At 42.1% G+C, this 19,840-nt stretch overlaps 1 protein-coding gene across 1 annotated transcript in view; it reads left to right on the forward strand.

Annotated features, from left to right (window-relative positions):
• Positions 1–19,840, forward strand: part of LOC124794734 (mediator of RNA polymerase II transcription subunit 23) — a 212,273-nt gene that overhangs the window by 25,144 nt on the left and 167,289 nt on the right. Inside the window, exon 2 of the mRNA XM_047258334.1 lies at positions 17,541–17,785. Coding sequence (XP_047114290.1) covers positions 17,541–17,785 — 245 coding nt within the window. The remainder of the gene's footprint in view (positions 1–17,540; positions 17,786–19,840) is intronic.

The raw sequence follows: 19,840 nt of genomic DNA on the forward strand, positions 1-19,840 counted from the left end.
GGTAAATGGTTTAGACAAGAAGAGAATAGCTTTTGTAATGTGGTGCTACAGAAGAATGTTGAAGATTAGATGGGTAGATCACATGACTAATGAGGAAATATTGAATAGAATTGGGGAGAAGAGAAATTTGTGGCACAACTTGACTAGAAGAAGGGATCGGTTGGTAGGACATGTTCTGAGGCATCAAGGGATCACCAATTTGGTATTGGAGGGCAGTGTGGAGGGTAAAAATCGTAGAGGGAGACCAAGAGATGAATAAATTAAGCAGATTCAGAAGGACGTAGACTGCAGTACGCACTGGGAGATGAAGAAGCTTGCACAGGATAGAGTAGCATGGAGAGCTGCATCAAACCAGTCTCAGGACTAAAGACCACAACAACAACCTCAAGGATCTGCATTTGGCCTGGTTCTGTTCAACCTATTTGTAAGCAGTATTGAAGTCAGTTGGAAGGGTCAAAAAATGTATGCTGATGACACAACATGTATGTACAGGGTGACACAGAAAAATGGGAACATTCCGCAATCCAATAAAACTAGAAGTGATGAAGGAAAGAAATTGCATTCGTAGTACTTGAAACCTTACAACTATACCATTTGCGAAACGTTGATGGCATTTATCATTTTTTTTAAATTACTTTCTTTAGATGGCGTCCTTCTGTATGAATACGTTCGTGAAATCTGCTGTTGAGATTCCTCATTGACCGCTGCAACATCTCAGCTGGGATACTGTGAATTGCATCCCGAATTCTTTGTTTTAATTCATCCAGGGTTCTTGGTGGAGTTGTGTAGACTTTTCTCTTGAGGTAGCTCCACAAGAAAAAATCACAAACAGATAAATCTGGTGATCTAGGAGGCCAGGGAATGTTACTGAATCGTGAGATCACACAGTTGCCAAACAGCTCTCGCACATACGCCATTGATTGTTGTGCTCCGTCCTGTTGAAACCAGGCTTCTTGAATGCTTGGGAAGTTGTTCAATGCAATGTAACGAAAGTTCATATCATCTCCATGTAACGATCCTTATTGCAGTTATGTGTTTCCCTGTTCACTTGAGAAAAAATATGGTCTGATAATCCCATGTGATGAAGCACCACACCATACTGTCTCTTTACTAGCGTGTAAAGGGCACTCACGAATGTCATTAGGATTTGTGTTTGCCCAGTAACGGTAGTTCTGTTTATTCACATAACCTGTGAGAGGAAAATGTGCCTCATCTGATATCCACAACTTGTTTAGAAATTCATCGTCATTGTTTATTTTTGTTATCATTTGTCGACAGAATCCTAATCATAACCGTTAATTGTTGTCCTTCAGTTGTTACACCATCTGTAGTTTGTACAGATGAAATTTTAAATCAAGATGAAGAATTCTGCAAACACTCTCCCAGGACATTCCAACCACTGCTGCTTGCTTACGAATTGAACACCGTGGGCAGTGTAAGACAGACTTGCATACATGATCAATGTTTGCTGGAGAACGCACACTTCTTGGTCGTCCTGTTGGTTTCTTCTTGAGGGCAGATCCAGTCTCTTCAAAGTTGTTAATCCAATATTTTATTGCTTGTTTCGACGGAACGGCATCATGGCGTTCTAAATTATAAAAATGTCGAAACTCCCTCTGTGCCGCTACCAAACTATCATTGTTTTTGTAAAACATTTTTATGGCTAACACATGCTGTTGTCTGTTCCACTGATCCATGATTACTGAAATGGCGGACTGTTTACTCGCTAACTGTAATGAACCCGCAGTGCTGCCACCTGCTCATGGCTGCCACTACTCATTTCAAACATTCCCGTTATTCTGTGTCACCCTGTAGAAGAAAACCTGGAAACATTGATTTATGTGGTTTTGTGGTTGCAGCTGATTACAGTGGAGGATCAGCTGCTCTTGGGTGCCTACATCATCTGATTTTCCCTGTGGCAGCAGGGCTGTAGTGAGGGTGTGGCGAGATAAATCCTTGCCAAGGGTGGACAGGGGGTACAAAAACTGACAAAAAAGAAAGAAAGAAAGAAAACTTACAAATTAACTGGGAGATGTACGTGAGTTCTCCCACAATTCATGTTCCCGTCTTGTGTCTACGGAAATAAGCCATTTCCTCAGCCCAAGACTGTAAGTGCATGCTGTTGTCACAGTGTCATTTCACCCAAGTAGCATTATATAGAAGCTGTTACTACTGAACATTCGTCTAACACTAACTTGGTTTATGTGACAACATGGTGCTTGGTTCACACAGCTGTGATCTTCACAGCTACCTCATATTCACTGATGGAGTTCTGTGCTGCTAATTCACTATAGTATTGAAGGGTCTCAAAGGTCTTCTAGCAGATGCTGAAGCAAATTACACTGTTTGCCCATAGGCTTCTGATTTTTGTACCAAAAATTACTTAGCTGTGGAGCCCACCTTTGAAAACATTGTACACTATTTCTGTGTGTGTGTGTGTGTGTGTGTGTGTTTTTGGGAGGGGGGGGGGGGGGGGGATTGGTGGCCAAATAGCAAATTCAGTAACCCATGTTTAATGCTCACATCAAAGTTTGTTTCAGAAAGCTTCGTATAAGACTTCCAAACACTATATACTATAGCAAGAGGTCCTTTTTCTATATGAGAATAGTTATGTTGCACTGGTGATTTTCAAGTGATGTCAGTCGGTTGCTCCCTTGTTGTCAGGGGTCCTATGAGTGAGTGTGGGTGCAGTGCTGCACTGAGAGGTGATGGTGATGGTTTTTTTTTTATGTAAGAAAGCTTCTAGCATGTGGCTAACTACTGGGATTCTGTGTCCTTGTTTCTGTTCTTGTTCAGAGGGTATGAAATTTTGGCGGTGCTGGGGATAAACCGGTAGCAGTAGTAGCAACAGTTGTCTTAGTGCAGGATAAATGTCCTGGGTGCTGGTAAATTATCTGTTACTTTGACATGAGCAAATGTGGACATGATTCCCACTTTGCTTAATATGTTCTTTAAGTAGTACAAGCATGATTCAAGAAACTTGGTTTGATCAATTTACAGCATTGATCATTAGATTGAAGCTGCCCAAAAAACACAGTTAAATTGCTTAATGGTTTTTTTCTCTCATGGTGAACATTGAAAAATTTCTGCTAGATAGTTTGCACAATGCAGGAAGTGCTCTATAAGTTCTTCATGGTATTCCTTGAATGTAGCCGAAGTAATGGTGACACCAACCATTAAACTGTTATACTTGTACATACCAAACAGTGTATTTATAGCTAATAATATATTCTACAGTTCTCTGTGTGTTGACTATTGCAAATAAGCAATGAATAAATCAATTTTTTTAGTGTGTTGGATGCTGTCTAATTTGGCTTGCAATTCCTCTGGACAGAGAATGGGGTATAATTGTTTGACTAGTTGAATTATGTAGTCATGATGAATTTCTGTGGCCTCTTAAAATCAGCTTTAGTGACTTTATGCAAAGAAAATGACACTGAGAATGATTGGCAGCAAAGCATGTGGGTCAGATACCTTGAAGGATACATATTCCTTAAAATCTGTAGCACAGCTTATAATAAGCTCAATTAACCAACTACAGTCTGTACATAACTCAGATGGATTCAAAAATTATATTGTGATAAGGAAAGTTGCCACTCACCATATAGCGGAGATGCTGAGTTGTAGATAAACACAACAAAATGACTTTCCCAAATAAAGCTTTCAGCCAGTAAGACCATCATCAAAAATAGACAACACACACACACACACACACACACACACACAAATGAAACTCACATACACATGACTGCAGTCTCAGGCAACTGAGGCCACACTGTGAGCAGCAGCACCAGTGCATGATGGGAGTGGTGACTAGGTGTGGTTAACGAGACTGGGGTGGGGAGGTGGAGGGATAGTAGGGTAGGGGTAGTGGACAGTGCAGTGCTGCTGGAGCGCACAGGGACGAGGTGGGGAGGGGGTAGGGCAGCTGTGTGTAGTCAGGAGGTTAGACAGAGGGCAGGGCAGAAGTGGAGAGGGAGGAGTGGTAGCGGAAAAGGAGAGAAGTAAAAAGACTGGGTGTGATGGTGGAATTAGGGCTGTATAGTGCTGGTTTCGGAAAGGGGAAGGAGTTGCATGGGTGAGGACAATGACTAATGAAGGTTGAGGCAGGGATGGTTATGGGAACATAGGATATATTGCAGGGAAAGTTACCACCTGCGCAATCCAGAAAAGCTGGTGTTGGTGGGAAGGATCCATATGGCACAGACTGTGAAGCAGTCATTGAAATGAAGGCTGTCATGTTTGGCAGCGTGTTCAGCAACAGTGTGGCCAACTTGTTTCTTGGCCACAGTTTGTCGGTGGCCATTCATGCTTGTTGATTGTCATGCCCACATAGAATGCAGCACAGTGGTTGCAGCCTAGCTCGTAGATCACATGACTGGTTTCACAGGTAGCCCTGCCTTTGATGTTTGTGACGGGACTGGAGTAGGTGGCGGTAGATGTGTGGTATAGGTCTTGCCTCTAGGTCTATTACAGGAATATGAGCCATGAGGTAAGGGGTTGGGAGCAGGGGTTGTATAGGGATGGACTAGTATATTGCATTGATTCGGTGGACTGAGGAGAGGTGGTCAAGATAGTGGGCAGGACATTTCTCATTTCAGGCCACGATGAGAGATAGTCAAAACCCTGGTGGAGAATGTAATTCAGTTGCTCCAGTCCTGGATGGTACCGAGTTATGATGGGAATGCTCCTCTGTGGCTGGACAATCGGATTTGGGAGGTGTCGGAGACTGGAAAGATAAGGCACGGGAGATTTGTTTTTTACAAGAAGTGGGAGGATAATTATGGTCAGTGAAGGCTTCATTGAGATCTTCGGTATATTTCAAGAGGGCCCTCATCATTGCAGATGCGACGACCACGTGTGGCTAGGCTGTATGGAAGGGACTTCTTGGTATGGAATGGGTGGCAGCTGTCGGAGTGGAGGTATTGCTGGTTGTTAGTGAGTTCGATATGGATGGGGGCACTGATGTAGCCATCTTTGAGGTGGGGGTCAACATCTAGGAAGGTGGCTTGTTGTGTTGAGTAGGACCAGGTGAAGCAAATGGGGGAGAAGTTGTTGAGGTTCTGGAGGAATGTGTATAGGGTGTCCTTACCCTTGATCCAGGTAGCAAAGATGTCATCAGTGAATCTGAACCAGGTGAGGGGTTTAGGATTCTGAGTGTTTAGGAAGGATTCCTCGAAATGGCCCATGTATAGGTTGGCATAGGATGGTGCCATGCGGATGCCCATAGCCGTACCTTGGATTTGTTTGTAAGTAATGCCTTCAAAGGAGAAATAGTTGTGGGTGAGGATATTGTTGGTAATGGCAAGTAGGCGAAGTTGTTGGTTTGGAATCTGTTGGCCATTGAGAAAGGTAGTGTTCAGTAATGGTAAGGCCATGGGCATTATGGATGTTAGTGTAAAGGGAGGTGACATCAGTAGTGATGAGCAGGGCACCAAGTGGTAAAGGGACAGGAACTGTAGAGAGTCGGTGGAGGAAATGGTTGGTATCTTTTATATAGGAGGGTAGGTTCTGGATAATAGGTTGAAGGTGTTGGTCTTTGTGAGAAGACATTCTCTCAGTGGGGCCCAGTAACAGGCCACAATGTGGAGTCCTGGGTGGTTGGATTTATGGACTTTAGTAAGCACAGAGAAGGTAGGAGTGCAGAGGGAGGTAGGGGTGAGCAGAGAGATGGACTCCGGTGAGAGATTCTGGGATTGGCCTAAGTATTTGAGGAGTGACTAGGAATCCTGCTGGATTTCTGGAATGGGGTCACTGTGTCAAGGTTTGTAGGTAGTTGTATCTGACAGCTGGTGGAGTCCTTCTGCCAGGTAATCCTTGTGGCTCAAAACAACAGTGGTGGAGCCTTTGTCCGTGGGTAGGATTACAAGATCAAGATCAGTTTTTAGATGGTGTACTGCGGTTCTTTCTACGGATGTAAAGTTAGTTCCCATGTTGAGGGATTTGGGGAATGATGGTGAGACAAGGTTTGAGGTTAAGAAATTCTGGGAAGTTAACAGCAGGTGATTTGGGGGCAATGGGGGTGGATCCCAATTGGGTGGAGGAGTGAACTGAGCTAGGCAGGATTCAATGTTGGTCTTTGGTTGTGTCTGATTGGTAGGGTTGGTTGCGAGAAAGCGTTTCCACTGTAAGGACCGGGAGGAGGAGAGAAGGTCATTAACAAGTTCTGCATGATTGAATTTGGGAGTGGGGGCAAAAGGAGAGGCCTTTGGAAAGGACTGATATTTCTGTTGGGCTAAGGCTTCTTTAGGAAAGGTTTGTGACTGTGTTTCGGGTCTGTTTAGGTTCTGGATTATGTGTGGTGGAGGGAGGAAGTTTAGGAGGGTGAGATAAATGCTGTAGATCTGTGAGACAGGGTCTGTCAGCTATGAGGGGATGTGGAGGATGTTTGGAGGTTGTTGTAGAGGTGTTGGACACTGGTACTCCAAGGTGGGAGTAGGAAGTGCACAGGGTGGAGAGCTTTATGAGGTGACATTGTGCATGTTGCTCTAGTTCCTGGAGGGCAAAAAGTTTCAATGTGTGCTATGGGTTCCTGTCTCACTGACATACTACATTTACCCCACCCTCCAAAACTCCCTCCCACCACCATCAACAGCAAATCAATGCCAACAACACTAATTGAGGTATACATGCCAACATCACAAGAAGAAGATGAAGAGAGAGAATATATGAGGTCATTGAACTGGCAACACAATATGTAAACGAAGATGATAAGCTGATAATCATCGGGGATTGAAAGGGCATTATGAATGAGAGAGGAGAAAGACTAATTGAATTCTGAAGTAAACTTCAGCTTGTAATAGCGAATACACTGTTCAAAAATCACAAGTGGAGGAGATATACTTGGAAAAGACTTGGAGGCACAAGAAGATATCACCAGGATGAGATCATGCGGAGACAAAGATACCAGAATAATATACTGGATTGTAAGATGTACCAACAAGGCTGAAGTTTAAGAGAATCAGCATTGAAAGAAGTGGGATCCTGAAGTACTGTGCAAGTTGCATTTATGTGAGTATGTGTGTGTGTGTGTGCGTGTGTGTATGTGTATGTGTGTCTACTGCTGACAAAGGCCTTAATGGCCGAAAGGTTTAATTGTGTGAATCTTTTTATTGTGCCTATCGTGACTCAGCATCTCCGCTATATGGTGAGTAGCAACTTTCCTTCTCTGGTATTGTTGAGAAATAATAAGTTGTTTTTGAAGTTCTCTGAAGCAGTAGATACTGCAGTAAAGAATACCACAGCATGCAGTTCAACTGATGGAGAATGAATTTTTCCAAGAAAGACTGTCACAGACATTGGACAAACAAATGTAGGTACCAGAAAGGCAATGGTGAAGAAGCCTTGGGTTACAGACGAAGTACTTCAGTTGATTGACAAAAGAAGCCATTGCAGATATGCTCAGGAAAAGACAGTAACATAGTAATACAGCAGCGTAAGTCACTTAGGAATGAAATGAATAAAATGTGGAGGGAAGCTGAAGCAAAATGACTGCAGGAAAAAAGAGAAGATATAGAAAAAGAAATGGTCATTTAAAGGACAGGTCCATCAGATAGAAAAGTCAAAATAACCTTCAATGAAATTCAAAGCAAAGATGTCAACATTAAGAGTGCAGGAGGAATTATGCAGTTAAGTGTAGATGAGAAATTGGATAGATGGAACGAATATGGTGAAGGCCTCTATGCAGCTAAATTGGCATACTGTTCCAACTTGGAGTGCTACGTGCTTAACTCCCTGTCCAAATATTCCTCTGCCATTACCTCTAGGTTGGCTATTAGTGCACTACCTGGCTCCTGTCAACGTCTTGCCTGCACAATACAGTAAGATGCCCATAATAGTTCACCTGGCCCGATTCATCACTGTCTGCTAAAGGTTCCACTACAAATAATGTATTGATTGGCAAATCAGCTCTTACATCCACCCTGACTAGTTTTCCTATACCATCTGGTATTTTAACTCAAGATTTTTTCCTAAGGGATCATGCATGCAGTTTAGGTCACTTCCCCTTACCATGAGTGTGCCATGTAACAGTTAAGTATTTTCAGCAATAGTGGCTAAACAGAATGATGTAACTTACAGCTCTACTATGCACAGTTTCAGATTGATTCTTCAGGAGGCTCGCGACTCTTTAGTGAGTATGTATGTGGCGAACATGAGGCCCCAAGTGAATGTAGCACCTACTTCCCTTCCTGTGCTGTTCTCTCTCATCTCTTACTGTCCTTCCTTTTCCTACTCTTTCTCATGGTGGCAGCCTTTGATGCTGTCCCAGCATTCCACCAGATTCTGCTCCCTTTCTTGGAATATTCTTTTTCTTGCCACCTTTTGGCTGAAGTAATTTGTGGCCCCTTTCCAGGTTTGACCTTCACTTTCCAAATTTTCCTGTAGAATTGGGAAGAACACCGTAAATAGCGCCTATTGCATGCAGTGTTAAAGACCTGCTTACAATACCAGCATAGGCTCCTATTTGCACTTCAAAGCCAAGGCAGTAACCCATCTGATGTAGTGGAGTGGTTATCTACTGTTGTGGTCAAGCCCCGTGGACAACATCTACATGTGCCAAACAGTAGATGCCCATCTTCCTGGGAGACCAGGACTGCTGGCAACAGGCATTGCCAGATGGCCTTTGCTGTGGCTGGGTGGTACCTGTGGGAAGAACCTTGATCAGAGTAGGTTGGATCAGGACATTTTGCACGTGAAACATATTAAATTATACCAGAACATTGGCCATTCTGATCCGGCCATCTCGTCAGACAGGAATCCAAACTTCAATGTGGACACACTGATGTCTCTATCCTGGCTACCCCATGGGAAGAGGGACAAGTGAGATTTATAGGAGCAAAAAAAAAAATTATCCAGCACTTATTATGTACTAGTGAGGACACTTTTACATACAACAAAGCCTTTATTTTTTGTGGAGCATATTGAAGATGAATTTGAAGAAGTTGAATCTTTAGGAAAAATGCACGATGGATCATTATTGAATAAAGCCTTTTCTGCTGTACAATTTACAGCTCTTCAGGCATATGAGTGTCTGGGTGACATATCAGTGACCATTGCCCCACACATGACTTTCAGTGTGGTCCAAGAATCACCTTTTGCCGAGACTTGTGCTTCAAACAGATGAGGGGCTGTGGACTAATATTTAGCTGTGAGGATTACATTTCGTTCAGCATATTCATAAAGATCCAAATGATAATAGAACTAATACAGATGCCTTTATCTAAGCCTTTGAAGGGAATGATCTCCTGAAAAAGTGATGTGAAAAGTTACGTCCCACTGTCCATGAGGTGCTTTCGATGCTGTTCACTTAGATTATGTCATCCTGCTGCACGGCAAACCCAAAATGTAACTGTGGATGATCACTCCACGAAATCAGTCCATGTGACCAACAACGTTTGTGTGTCGGTTTAACGGAAAACCAACCATCACATTCACCCTTTTCCCCAATTTTTTTATATATTTTTATTTATTTATTTAATGGAATGTAAATTGATTGACTACCACCCTTGTCTCTTTTCGTTCCTGCTGCACCATCTTCGGTAACCACATCCCACATCTGGCTGGATGAGTAGCTTTCCCTTCCTGCATCTACTGATGACAATGCTCCCTCTCAGGACCTGTTTCCCTGGGCATCCACAGATCAGAAGCCCGATGCTAGCCGGTGGCTGAAGGAATCATGACGTGTGGGTCACAGGGCTGCCTATTCTTCGTCTGTCGCCACACCCATTGCGGCTAGGCCCTTGCAAGAATCCTGGCCACTAAAGGCTGTAAAGGAGAAGGAGAAGGAGAAGGAGGAGAAGAAGAAGAAACAGAATCGGGAGCAGATCCTCCCACGCCGTTGGATTCTTAACCAATGCTCATTGATGTGTGTTCACTGCCATTGGTGATAGGGATGGCCCCTTCTTGCCTAACCTGGACACCCATAATGTAATCATTCAGTGGAACTGTAATGGATATTACCGTCACCCGGTGGAACACCACCACCTTATTTCCTCCTCTTCTGCAGTTTGTGTTGCTCTACGAGAAACACGTTTCACTGATGCTCATTCCCAGTGCTCTGTGGCTATTGTGGATCTGCCAGATCCATGCTGGCCCTGAGAGGGCACCTGGGAGGGGTCTGCATATTGGTTCGCACTGATGTGACTGGAGTGAGGATTCCCCTCCACATCATGTGGGAGCAATAGCAGTGTGAGTGCAGACGACCTCAGCAACCACCATTTGCAATGTTCACAAATTTCCAGGAAGGCTACTTACTTACCTTGAGTTGACCAGTTGAGTACCTTATCCAACAGGGGCCCTTCCCCTGCCTCCCTTTCTCCTGTTCAGGGAGTATAGTGTGCACCCCCACCTCCACCCCTACCCCCCTTTCCTGCGGGGGAGTACCACATTGTTTGGTAGGGGCCTCCTCCTTGACAGGTTATAACTGACCATGATCTGTGTTTCCTCAATGATGATACTCCTGCCCATTTCAGTGCCACTCAAGGCGTACGTAATGCATACGACACCACTTGGTGCCATCACATTTTATTACTCTCCACGATTAGGATTTTTGAGGCTCCCTACTGTTTTTTGTTAATCAGTTTTTATCCGACTGGTTGTTCTGGGTTCGAATTAGTATTTCATTCATCTCTCCACAGATCCAAGAGAAGAGCATCCTACAGGGATCTGTCATGAGTGGCACTCTGTTCCTCATTACCATCAGTGGGCTAGTGAGCTCTGTCAGGCTGCTGGTCACCCCTGCACTGTATGCTGACAACTTTTGCATGTGGTACAGCTTCCACTCAGTAGCCTTGGCTGAAACCCTGTTCGAAGATGCCATCCGATGGACCTCTGTGTGTACCGTATCCCACAGCTTTCAATTCTCTCCTGAAAAAACGTGGGTCAAGCATTTCTGTTGTCATACTACAGTCAATCCTGACTCAGAATTCTACTTGGGTACCCAGTGCTTGGAACAATTCACAGTCCCATTTTTTGGACCTTATTTTTGATAAAAAGCTGCCTTGGCTGCCCCATACTCATCAACAAAGTCTAGTTGCATGTGGAAGCTTAATACTCTCAGCTTTCTTGCCCACACATCATGGGGTGTGGATTGTGCTGCTCTTCTCCATTTTTAAAGGACCCTGTTCTCATCCCAACTGGACTATGATAGTTCTCAGGTTTATGGCTCAGTGGCACCTTCAGCTCTGAAATTATTTGGCGTCTTCAGCTTTGAAATTATTAGACCCAGTCCATCATCATGGAGTTCATCTGCCCAGTGACGCCTTTTGGACTATCTCCATAGATAGTCACCTTGCTGAAGGGGGCGTCTTACTTCTTCAACTCCGATGGTAGTAACTCTTGGTTTTCCATACAACTGCCTTTCGACAGTTCCCTGATCATCCAATGTTTCCCATTCTTTTTGTGTATGAGGATTTTCGGCAGAGGATACCTGCCCTCAGGTGGGATTACCAGCTGGATTGTGCTTTGCAGCCCTCTGCCAGGATCCCTGCCTCTCCTCCCTGGAATGTTCTCCGTATGTTTTCTTGGTTGGAGTTGATGTCTCTCCTGCAGAATGCTGGGTCTGGGGGACCCCTGACCCTGCGTCTTTGACCAGCTCACTCATTCATCCCTCTCTTACTCTGTTTTAAGTGCTTTGTGATGTAGTTTGTCTCCTTTTCTGTCACACCTTATTTTCTATTTTAGAGGTAGCATTCTGTTAAATAGTGGATGCTCTTTTAGGCCTTGACTATACTGGAACAGGGGATGGGCAGCTGTGGATGTGGCGATTTCCATCGCATGCAGAGCCCCTGGGATGCAGAACTGCTGCCTTACCTTTCTCTTCTTTAGTTTTTATTGTTGATGGTCCAACTGATGTCCATTACATTTTTAGCCTTCTCACTTTCATAGTTCTGAATCCACTGACTTGGAGACATTCTTTACCCTATAACTGTCTTTATCTTTGTCCTTCATTGGGCTGGCAGGGGTCAGATGCAAAGTGGGGCTTTTCTCACCATTGGATGAACCCTGGGAGACCCTTCTGATCTGCTCTGACCTACATACCTGCCCAATCCATATATGTCTCCATACTCTTTCTCAGCTCTGGAGCCAGTATTGCCCTCAGTGCTTGCATACTTTCATCATCAGAACATGTACATGTCACTAACTCTGAATGAACTACCCATGGATCGAGGGAATGATGACAGTGTTGCTTAGCTCCATAGCCCCCCCCCCCCCCCCCCCCCCCAATTCCCTCGCCTACCACCCAACCATTTCATATCCACTTCAGCCTGATGTTTACTCAGAGAAGAAGAATGACATCATATCTGCTACTGACTCGAGGAAAAATGTCTCGGAAAGCCCAGAAGCTATTCCCTCCCACTTGAAATTTCAAAAATGTCGAATTGAATGAGTGCACATTACCTCCACCCACTCCACTCAGTTGACAACAAGGCAGGTTCAAATTTCATACTCCAAGTACTTCTTGACTTCCACAGATAACTGTGAACCCATATCCACAAAAAACTCGGATTCTCATCCTCTTACAGAGTCACTAAGAAAATAATCTTTCACTGCTTCTGCACACAGGTTTCCTGTGTTTACATTTACAAGGAATGCCACACAGTGGTTGCAGTGCTCCTGTTTTTGTTTAATAGTGATTCTCAAACTCCACCTCTTGTTTACTTACTTTCCCTACACTTAAACCTCCAGTGACATTCTCGTTCCAAATGGCCAGTCTGTCAGCAATTAGTACACTGGAGTTCTGTGCAATTGCACCAAATTTGACCAGGCCAACCACATCATTAACCTGTTACTTCTTGTTAAATTCTACCTTCCTGCCTCTAGGTCTGGTTACTGCCTGTGTTTCTGCCAGAGCTGTTGCATCTGCCACGGCTTTGTTCAGTGATTTTGGAAATTCTGCTCATCCCTTACAGGGAAACTTAAGCAGGCAAAACCCACTGGAATGGTTTGTTTTTGTAGAGGGTGTGTCTTGAGCAAAACAAAGTTTCTTAATTTGATTTTATTCCCCATACATGTTTTGGTGCAGTTTCAGCATCAACAGTGGGTTTTATTTTATCTTATTGTTACCGTATGCTGTGGATTTCCCGGATTTTATGTAATTTAATGCAGTTCCTTTGTTTCACAGTTTGTCGGTTTTGCTGGTTTCCTCATTATCTTCACTGTGAAGGCCACACTATGTACTTTTTGTTTCACTGCTTACAAACAACACTGGAATGCATTGAGTATCCTTTGTTCTGCTTCATGTATAAGGGCTTTATTAACTTTTCATTGTCTGTAATATCATGGGTGTTGATTTTTCAGTTTCCTAAAGCTTCATGAATGCCATAATATTTTTCTTTGACTGAAAAAGAAGTAACTAGTATGGTGGTACTAGTACCTAGGATGGGTAAGGAAGCACTAGCAGATCTTCCCTTTTCTCTTCCTACAACTTTTGTAGCTCCTTACACAAATCAATATGTCTGCAACTCAATATTATCTGCTTACATTTGAGAACCCAATTGAGTAAGCATTGGATCTCTTCCCGGGTTATCATCTCCTCATCCTCTGTACCTGGTGCCATTTTTGCTTCCACTGTACGAACAGTGGAAGAGAAAGGGGGGGAAAATGAGAAACATGATGAAAAAAATGAAACAGTAATGATCCCAATTGCCTCAAACATGCTCTTTCCTGACAAGTACTGCCATCGTATTGCTGCTGTTGGAGTCCCCGTTTGGTCCCACATTGCTGGCACTGCTGCATCTTGCTCCACCTGTCAGCAGGTTAAACTCCTATACTGGTGATCCATTGACACACTGACTTTAGTTGTGATGGCGACAGCACCCCCCAAACTTCCTGACATCAATTATAATTATGTCAGAAGACTATAAGCACGCCACCACATGTGGCATTCCTGATCTGTCACCATTTGTAACCAGCTGATTCAGTGGTCTGTTGTTCAGATTTGGAGGAGCATTTCTTTGGTTGCTCAGGATAGTTTAACCTCTCACTCACACATTGTGAGTACAATCAGTGGATGAGAGAGTCAGGAGTCCATTAAAGATGAGGGTGGCCACACTGGTGCATACCCTTTCGTTGGCCCATGGTGCCCTCATACATGGTGCAATGGAGGCAGCTGTGCATGACAGCCTTTTACATCACTGAGTGGCTTACTGACAGTGTGCTACAGTGGCGACCAGTTGAGGCCAGTGTAGCAGTCTTGCAGACCAGAACAACTACACTTAGCACAGATTGTGGTGACTTGATGTGTGCCTGCAGCATTCACGTGATTCCATGGGCAGCTCGGTGGTGTTGAACCTCAGACCTGAACAAGTGTGTTCAGTGAGTGCCTGGTGGAAGCACTAACCAGTACACATATTCACTACCGAACTGTTTGTTGCTGGGTTGTCATCAAATCTGCCTGCTTACAGTGCCCCATTCAGAATTATGTTGTCAGGTGGTGAAGACACACACAGCTGACTAATACAGTGCTGCATTGACACCTAGTTAGAAGAGTCTTGCCACATGCTGATATTAATGCTGGAGACGGTTAGCCATAAGTTAATGTAAATGCTGGAGGTGGTTATAGGTTGTGTGTGTGTCATCAGCTGCGTGCCTTCTGGGACAGCATGTGTGTCATTGTACCTCGACGTTCCTCTATGTTGCAGTATTCCATCCCCACTGCAACACATTATTGGAAGTTTCGCTTCTCTAATAGATGGATGTGTTTCTCAGGCTATTTCTTTGAAAGTGACATGTGCCATTTCACCATTCTCAGTAGCTCTGGAGGGAGCTTTCAGATCCTTAAAGTGGGAAAATGAAGAAGGAATGCATGTTAATGAAACAGATTTTGTTAGTGATCATTGTTTCCCTATATTGCAGACAAAACTTCAGTAATGTATGGAGGAACTTAATAGAGCACGTTCGCAAGTAGTCAATTTCAGTATGGTTCAGATAAAGTATAAACAACATATTAAAGAGAAAATAGCACAGATTAACAATGGAGTAATAGAGACAGTGGATTAGTTTTTGTGTTTTGGACATTTAAAGGCAGTGCATGGTTGATGGTTGAGAGATAGGGGCTTTTAATTGATGCAAAAATCATTCAGAATCTTAGGGTTGGTCAGTAAACAATAGCGAAATGCCGTTTGGGAATTTTTAGGAGTTACAGGAAAACAAACAAATAGATCAATGAACAGACTGAAGTAGAAGACATAATTACAAGTGTAATGAAAATTAAATGTAGATGGGCAGAGCGTGTAGCCATGTGAGTTGATAGCAGATGAGCTATGGAGGTCCTTTGTTTGATTCCAAGTGGTATGAAAAGACTAAGATGACAACCTTATGGAAGGTAGGTAGATGACATTAAAAGACATTTAGGAGTAACTTGGATGTGTAAGTACTGTTGGCCATTGAAATTGCAACACCAGAAATGATACCAAACAATGAAGTTTTTCTTATTGTGTACATACACTACAATAGCAAGAATATGTGATTAAATTTGAATTTCATTTGTGGACAAACCCGGCTGGGCATTGAGGTGAACTGAGCTTGGATAACAGGTATCAGTACATCATTTGATGCTGCTTCAACTGTATACCAGAGTCTATCTTAGTGGTTGGGGAGTGGTGATGTGCCAGTGTGTCAGTAACCTGTGGCTAGATGTTTTTAGTGGGTGAAAGATCTGTAGAACATGCTGACTAGGGCAACAGTTGAACATCCCTGCATGAAGATAAGCCAGGACAGCAAAGATAACATGCGGTCTTGCATAATCTTGTTGAGAGATAACATTGTAGGGACTCTGAAGGCAGGGCCCGGTGATTAGCTTTAACAAGTCAGAAATGTAACGGCTGCCATCGGATTACTGGCTGGGTGAAACAGGTGATCATGTTATGTACCCATTGTCACCCCATACCATCACACGAAGTGCTTGACCTAATTACTTGACCTGTATGGTGGCGACAAATGCAATATGGCATTGCCTCAGATCCTCCACTCTTTGGTATGTCTATCATCATGCTGTACGCAGAACTGTAACTCATTTGAAAAGATGATATGGTGCCACCTGCGTGTCGGTCTCACCATTGTGGGCAGATCTCTCTCTGTTGCTATGTAAAAGAAGCCGCAACAATGACTGTGTTGGTGATAGTCTGTGGTTTTCAGATGATTTTGCACTGTCTCTTTGGTTACTTGCCTTGCTGCAAAGAAGCACATTTTCTGACTAAAAGTATGTGACAGGCTGTAAGATCCAATATGGCCAAGCAAAGAATGTCCGCTCTGTCATTAGTTGTGTGGGACCATAGATGTTCTGCTTGGTCCTCCTGAACCCATCAATTCAATTATTCACAGGGCAGTCACAGGTATGAACCAAAAAATGCAGCAATATAGCAGTACGAGAAACCTCAGTCTCAATAGGCAACGATCCTATGGCTGTTGAGTTATGGCATGTGCTTGTACATGTTTCTCTTTCTTGCAAGAGGCGTGACATGATCTTCTCACAAACAAACAACATTCAGCTGAAATATCTGGATGAGAAATCCTCTCCATAATGTTTTTTTACTTAAATGTTGTATATGGTGTTATTCTTACCTAACTTGCATGATTGCGCTGAAATGCTAATGGTTTGCATATGCCAGCATGTAGTTACCTTTATGCTAGTTTAATACCTTCATGATCTTGCGATTGTAGTGGCCGTCAGTGTAACCAGAGACCATGTAAAAGCCTGCAAGAGGCTTTTATCTAGCATTGGATGTCGAATAATAATTATGACAATTACATGAATGTGAAGTATGTAGCAGTAGGTAAACAGTAGCTAAGTATGGCACTATAACGTGAATAGCTGGAGCATGTATATAGAAAAAAAAAATTAAAAAAATTAAAAAAAAAACATGTTTTGCTTATGAAAGTGCTTATTTAGGATCCCATGAAGCATTCATTGAACACAAATAATGTAATATAATAACACTATAAGCAGATATTAATCATAGCTCTCAGTATAAAATGTTTATTTTGAATGTGCACCTTATAATGCTTTCATGTAATCAGTGGTCCAGTTGTGCATGTATGCACATAAGGATGTATCTGTGTTGGCAGTTGTTCGGAGTATACATAAAATGCATGACAGTCCTAATGCTTCTTCATTAATACACAGTTTAATACAGATATTTCATATATATAATGTGTCCATAGAGTTTAGACAGTTACAAGAGCCGTTATTTTGATGCATTGGGAAAGTGGGAGCTACAATTGATTATGTTGGTTGGAAGAAAAAAATTGTCTTGTCAAAAGATGAGCCCTGCCCGTCAAAGGCATGATTAAAACCTTTTTATAGTGGGAATTATTGAATATTTTAGATGTTTAAATGACAACTGCTTTAGATCCATGTTTATATTTTTAAAACAATTTATAGTATTCTTTTTAATTTTGTGTTGGAGAATAAAGTTTTAGTAGTTGTATGTTCACGGTCACTTGTGTTTGCAATTTTCTTGTTTTGTTTTTATTTATTTATTTTTTTTGTCATGTTATCGTATTGGAACAAGTTGTAAACCTGTTATTCTGGCTTACAGAAAGTGGACATGATGGAGGAAGCATTCAGCTGTTGCTTAGTGCATCGACCTGAATATGAGGCTGCAAAAATACAAACTTTTCAACAGGAGCTGCAAACGACTTTGACAGGGCTGCCTGCAGAACAAGTGGAGGCAGCTGTAAAGCTATATCTTGTGACAGCAGCTGGAATGACCAATCACAGCCGCTTGAAACTGCTTCTCTCTCTTCTTGAGAATCTTGTCACAAGTAATGTCCTTCCAGCAAGGTAAAAATACAGTGTAACTTTACTTTGCCACTTTTTTCCTGTTACTTAATATGAATATTTGCTGGGCAGTGTGCAAGAAATTCAACGAAAACATGCAAATGTGAGCTTTTATTTCTTACATTGTTGGATATACACTATAGAAGAAAACAGTATAAACTAATACAAACTGCTGAACAAATGGATTGAAATGCATGAAAGAATCATCATAACAGTATACCATTTATGCTGCACTTGATTTATATGCTGCTGCCATAACTCTAAAGAGATATTGATGTTCTTCATTTTAAGTAATGAGGCTGAGCGATAGATTGATGCGACATGTTTTGTCCTTTTATTATTTATTTTGATAATGAAGGGAACAATGAATACCTAGAGGTGTAGGGGAGTTCAGATATTGAAATTTACACAGGTAATGTAAATTGTTGGGGATTATTGCATGATAAGAAAATAAGACTTTATCAGACTTGGAAAAAAAAAAAGCCATTAAAATGCATAAGATCAGTGTTCTGCAATCGCATTAAACTTGTACATGGGGTCACATACTGTGTCTACCAACTTCAAATGTAACAGAAACTTGACAGATGCAATTAGTTAATTTAATATAATATGATATACAAGGACATAAATTGTCAATTTCTGAAGTACGGTATGTAACACATTTTGGTAGATCTCATTACACCGTTAAATGTCACCCATTTCCATGGATAATCTAATGAAGGTGTTGGAGGAAGCCTTCCATAACTTGTCTTAACGTATCCTGTGGACTGGTGCTTATTTCATGGCTAGTGACAGTCTTAATTCCATCAATTGTTTGCAAACGATTGGCACAGATCCATTCCTTCACATAACTCTACAGAAAGTAATCTGCAGCTGTTAAATCTGGGGAGTGAGATGTCCACGTCAGCAGCCCTACTGTCCGTAATCATGGAATCAGGCCGAGTTAGATGGTGCAGTGGTTAGCACACTGGACTCAAATTCAGAAAGATGATGGTTCAAACTCGCATTCAACGATCCAGATTTAGATTTTCCGTGATTTCCCTAAGTTGCTTCAGGAAATGCTGGGATGATTCCCTTGGAAGGGCATGACAAATTTCCTTCCCACCCTTCACACAATCTGAGCTTGTTCTCCATCTCTAATGAACTTGATGTTGACAGGACATTAAATCCAATCTTTGTTCGTTTTTTTCCTGGAATCAGGAAGTTCTGCAACATTTTGCAATAGTGGCCGACATTCACTGTTGCTACATGTTGAAATATGGCATCCCGTTTATTACACAAGTTGAAAATATGGTCACTATTTTTTATAAACTTAAATTTGCCATATTTCGTGACAGTACCTTTTCCATTAGACATTTGCAAGCAAATATAAGTCTTGGCTTCAGTTGTCTAAGTATGATTCCACAATGCATCGTTGTCGGCTGCAGAAAATGACGTGGTTCAGCGTGTTTCTCTCATTTTGGTGTTTCAAATACAGTTTCTTCCGATGTAGTTTCTTCTTTTCAGATAATACAAAAATAATAGTTAACATAATTCAAAATTATTTATGACTGCGACCTTCACATTGTTCTTCCGTCAACACACACCAAGAGTTAGCTTCCGACTCGGACTGACTATAGTCAAAGACTACTCCAACGTCAAAGATATTTTACACAATCAGTTTCTTTGCTATTCTTCGATACATTTTCTAATAGTAATCAATATGCTTTTACTCTCAAAAACAGATGTAAATTAACATATAATAAGACAAATTATAATAAATTCTGACAAAAATATAGGAAAACATTTTCAATTCAGTATCGACAAATACGATAAAAAAATAACATCTCCCAGATCCATTACAACTGCTCCCCAGGGCTTTTGTTGTTATGGACATATACAACAAAATCCCGACAACACTCAGTGATGGATCTGTATTACACAATTAGTACATTAATGATGCAGTCTGATAACCTTTTCCAAATTTGGACTCTTTGAATCTGTGGACTTGTTAATGGCTGTTGTTGCAATGATACTTCCCCATCAATCCCATACACAAAAAAATTCAAGTAAAGAAAT

This window comes from Schistocerca piceifrons, chromosome 4 (genome assembly GCF_021461385.2).
Source record: "Schistocerca piceifrons isolate TAMUIC-IGC-003096 chromosome 4, iqSchPice1.1, whole genome shotgun sequence".
NCBI lineage: Eukaryota > Metazoa > Arthropoda > Insecta > Orthoptera > Acrididae > Schistocerca > Schistocerca piceifrons.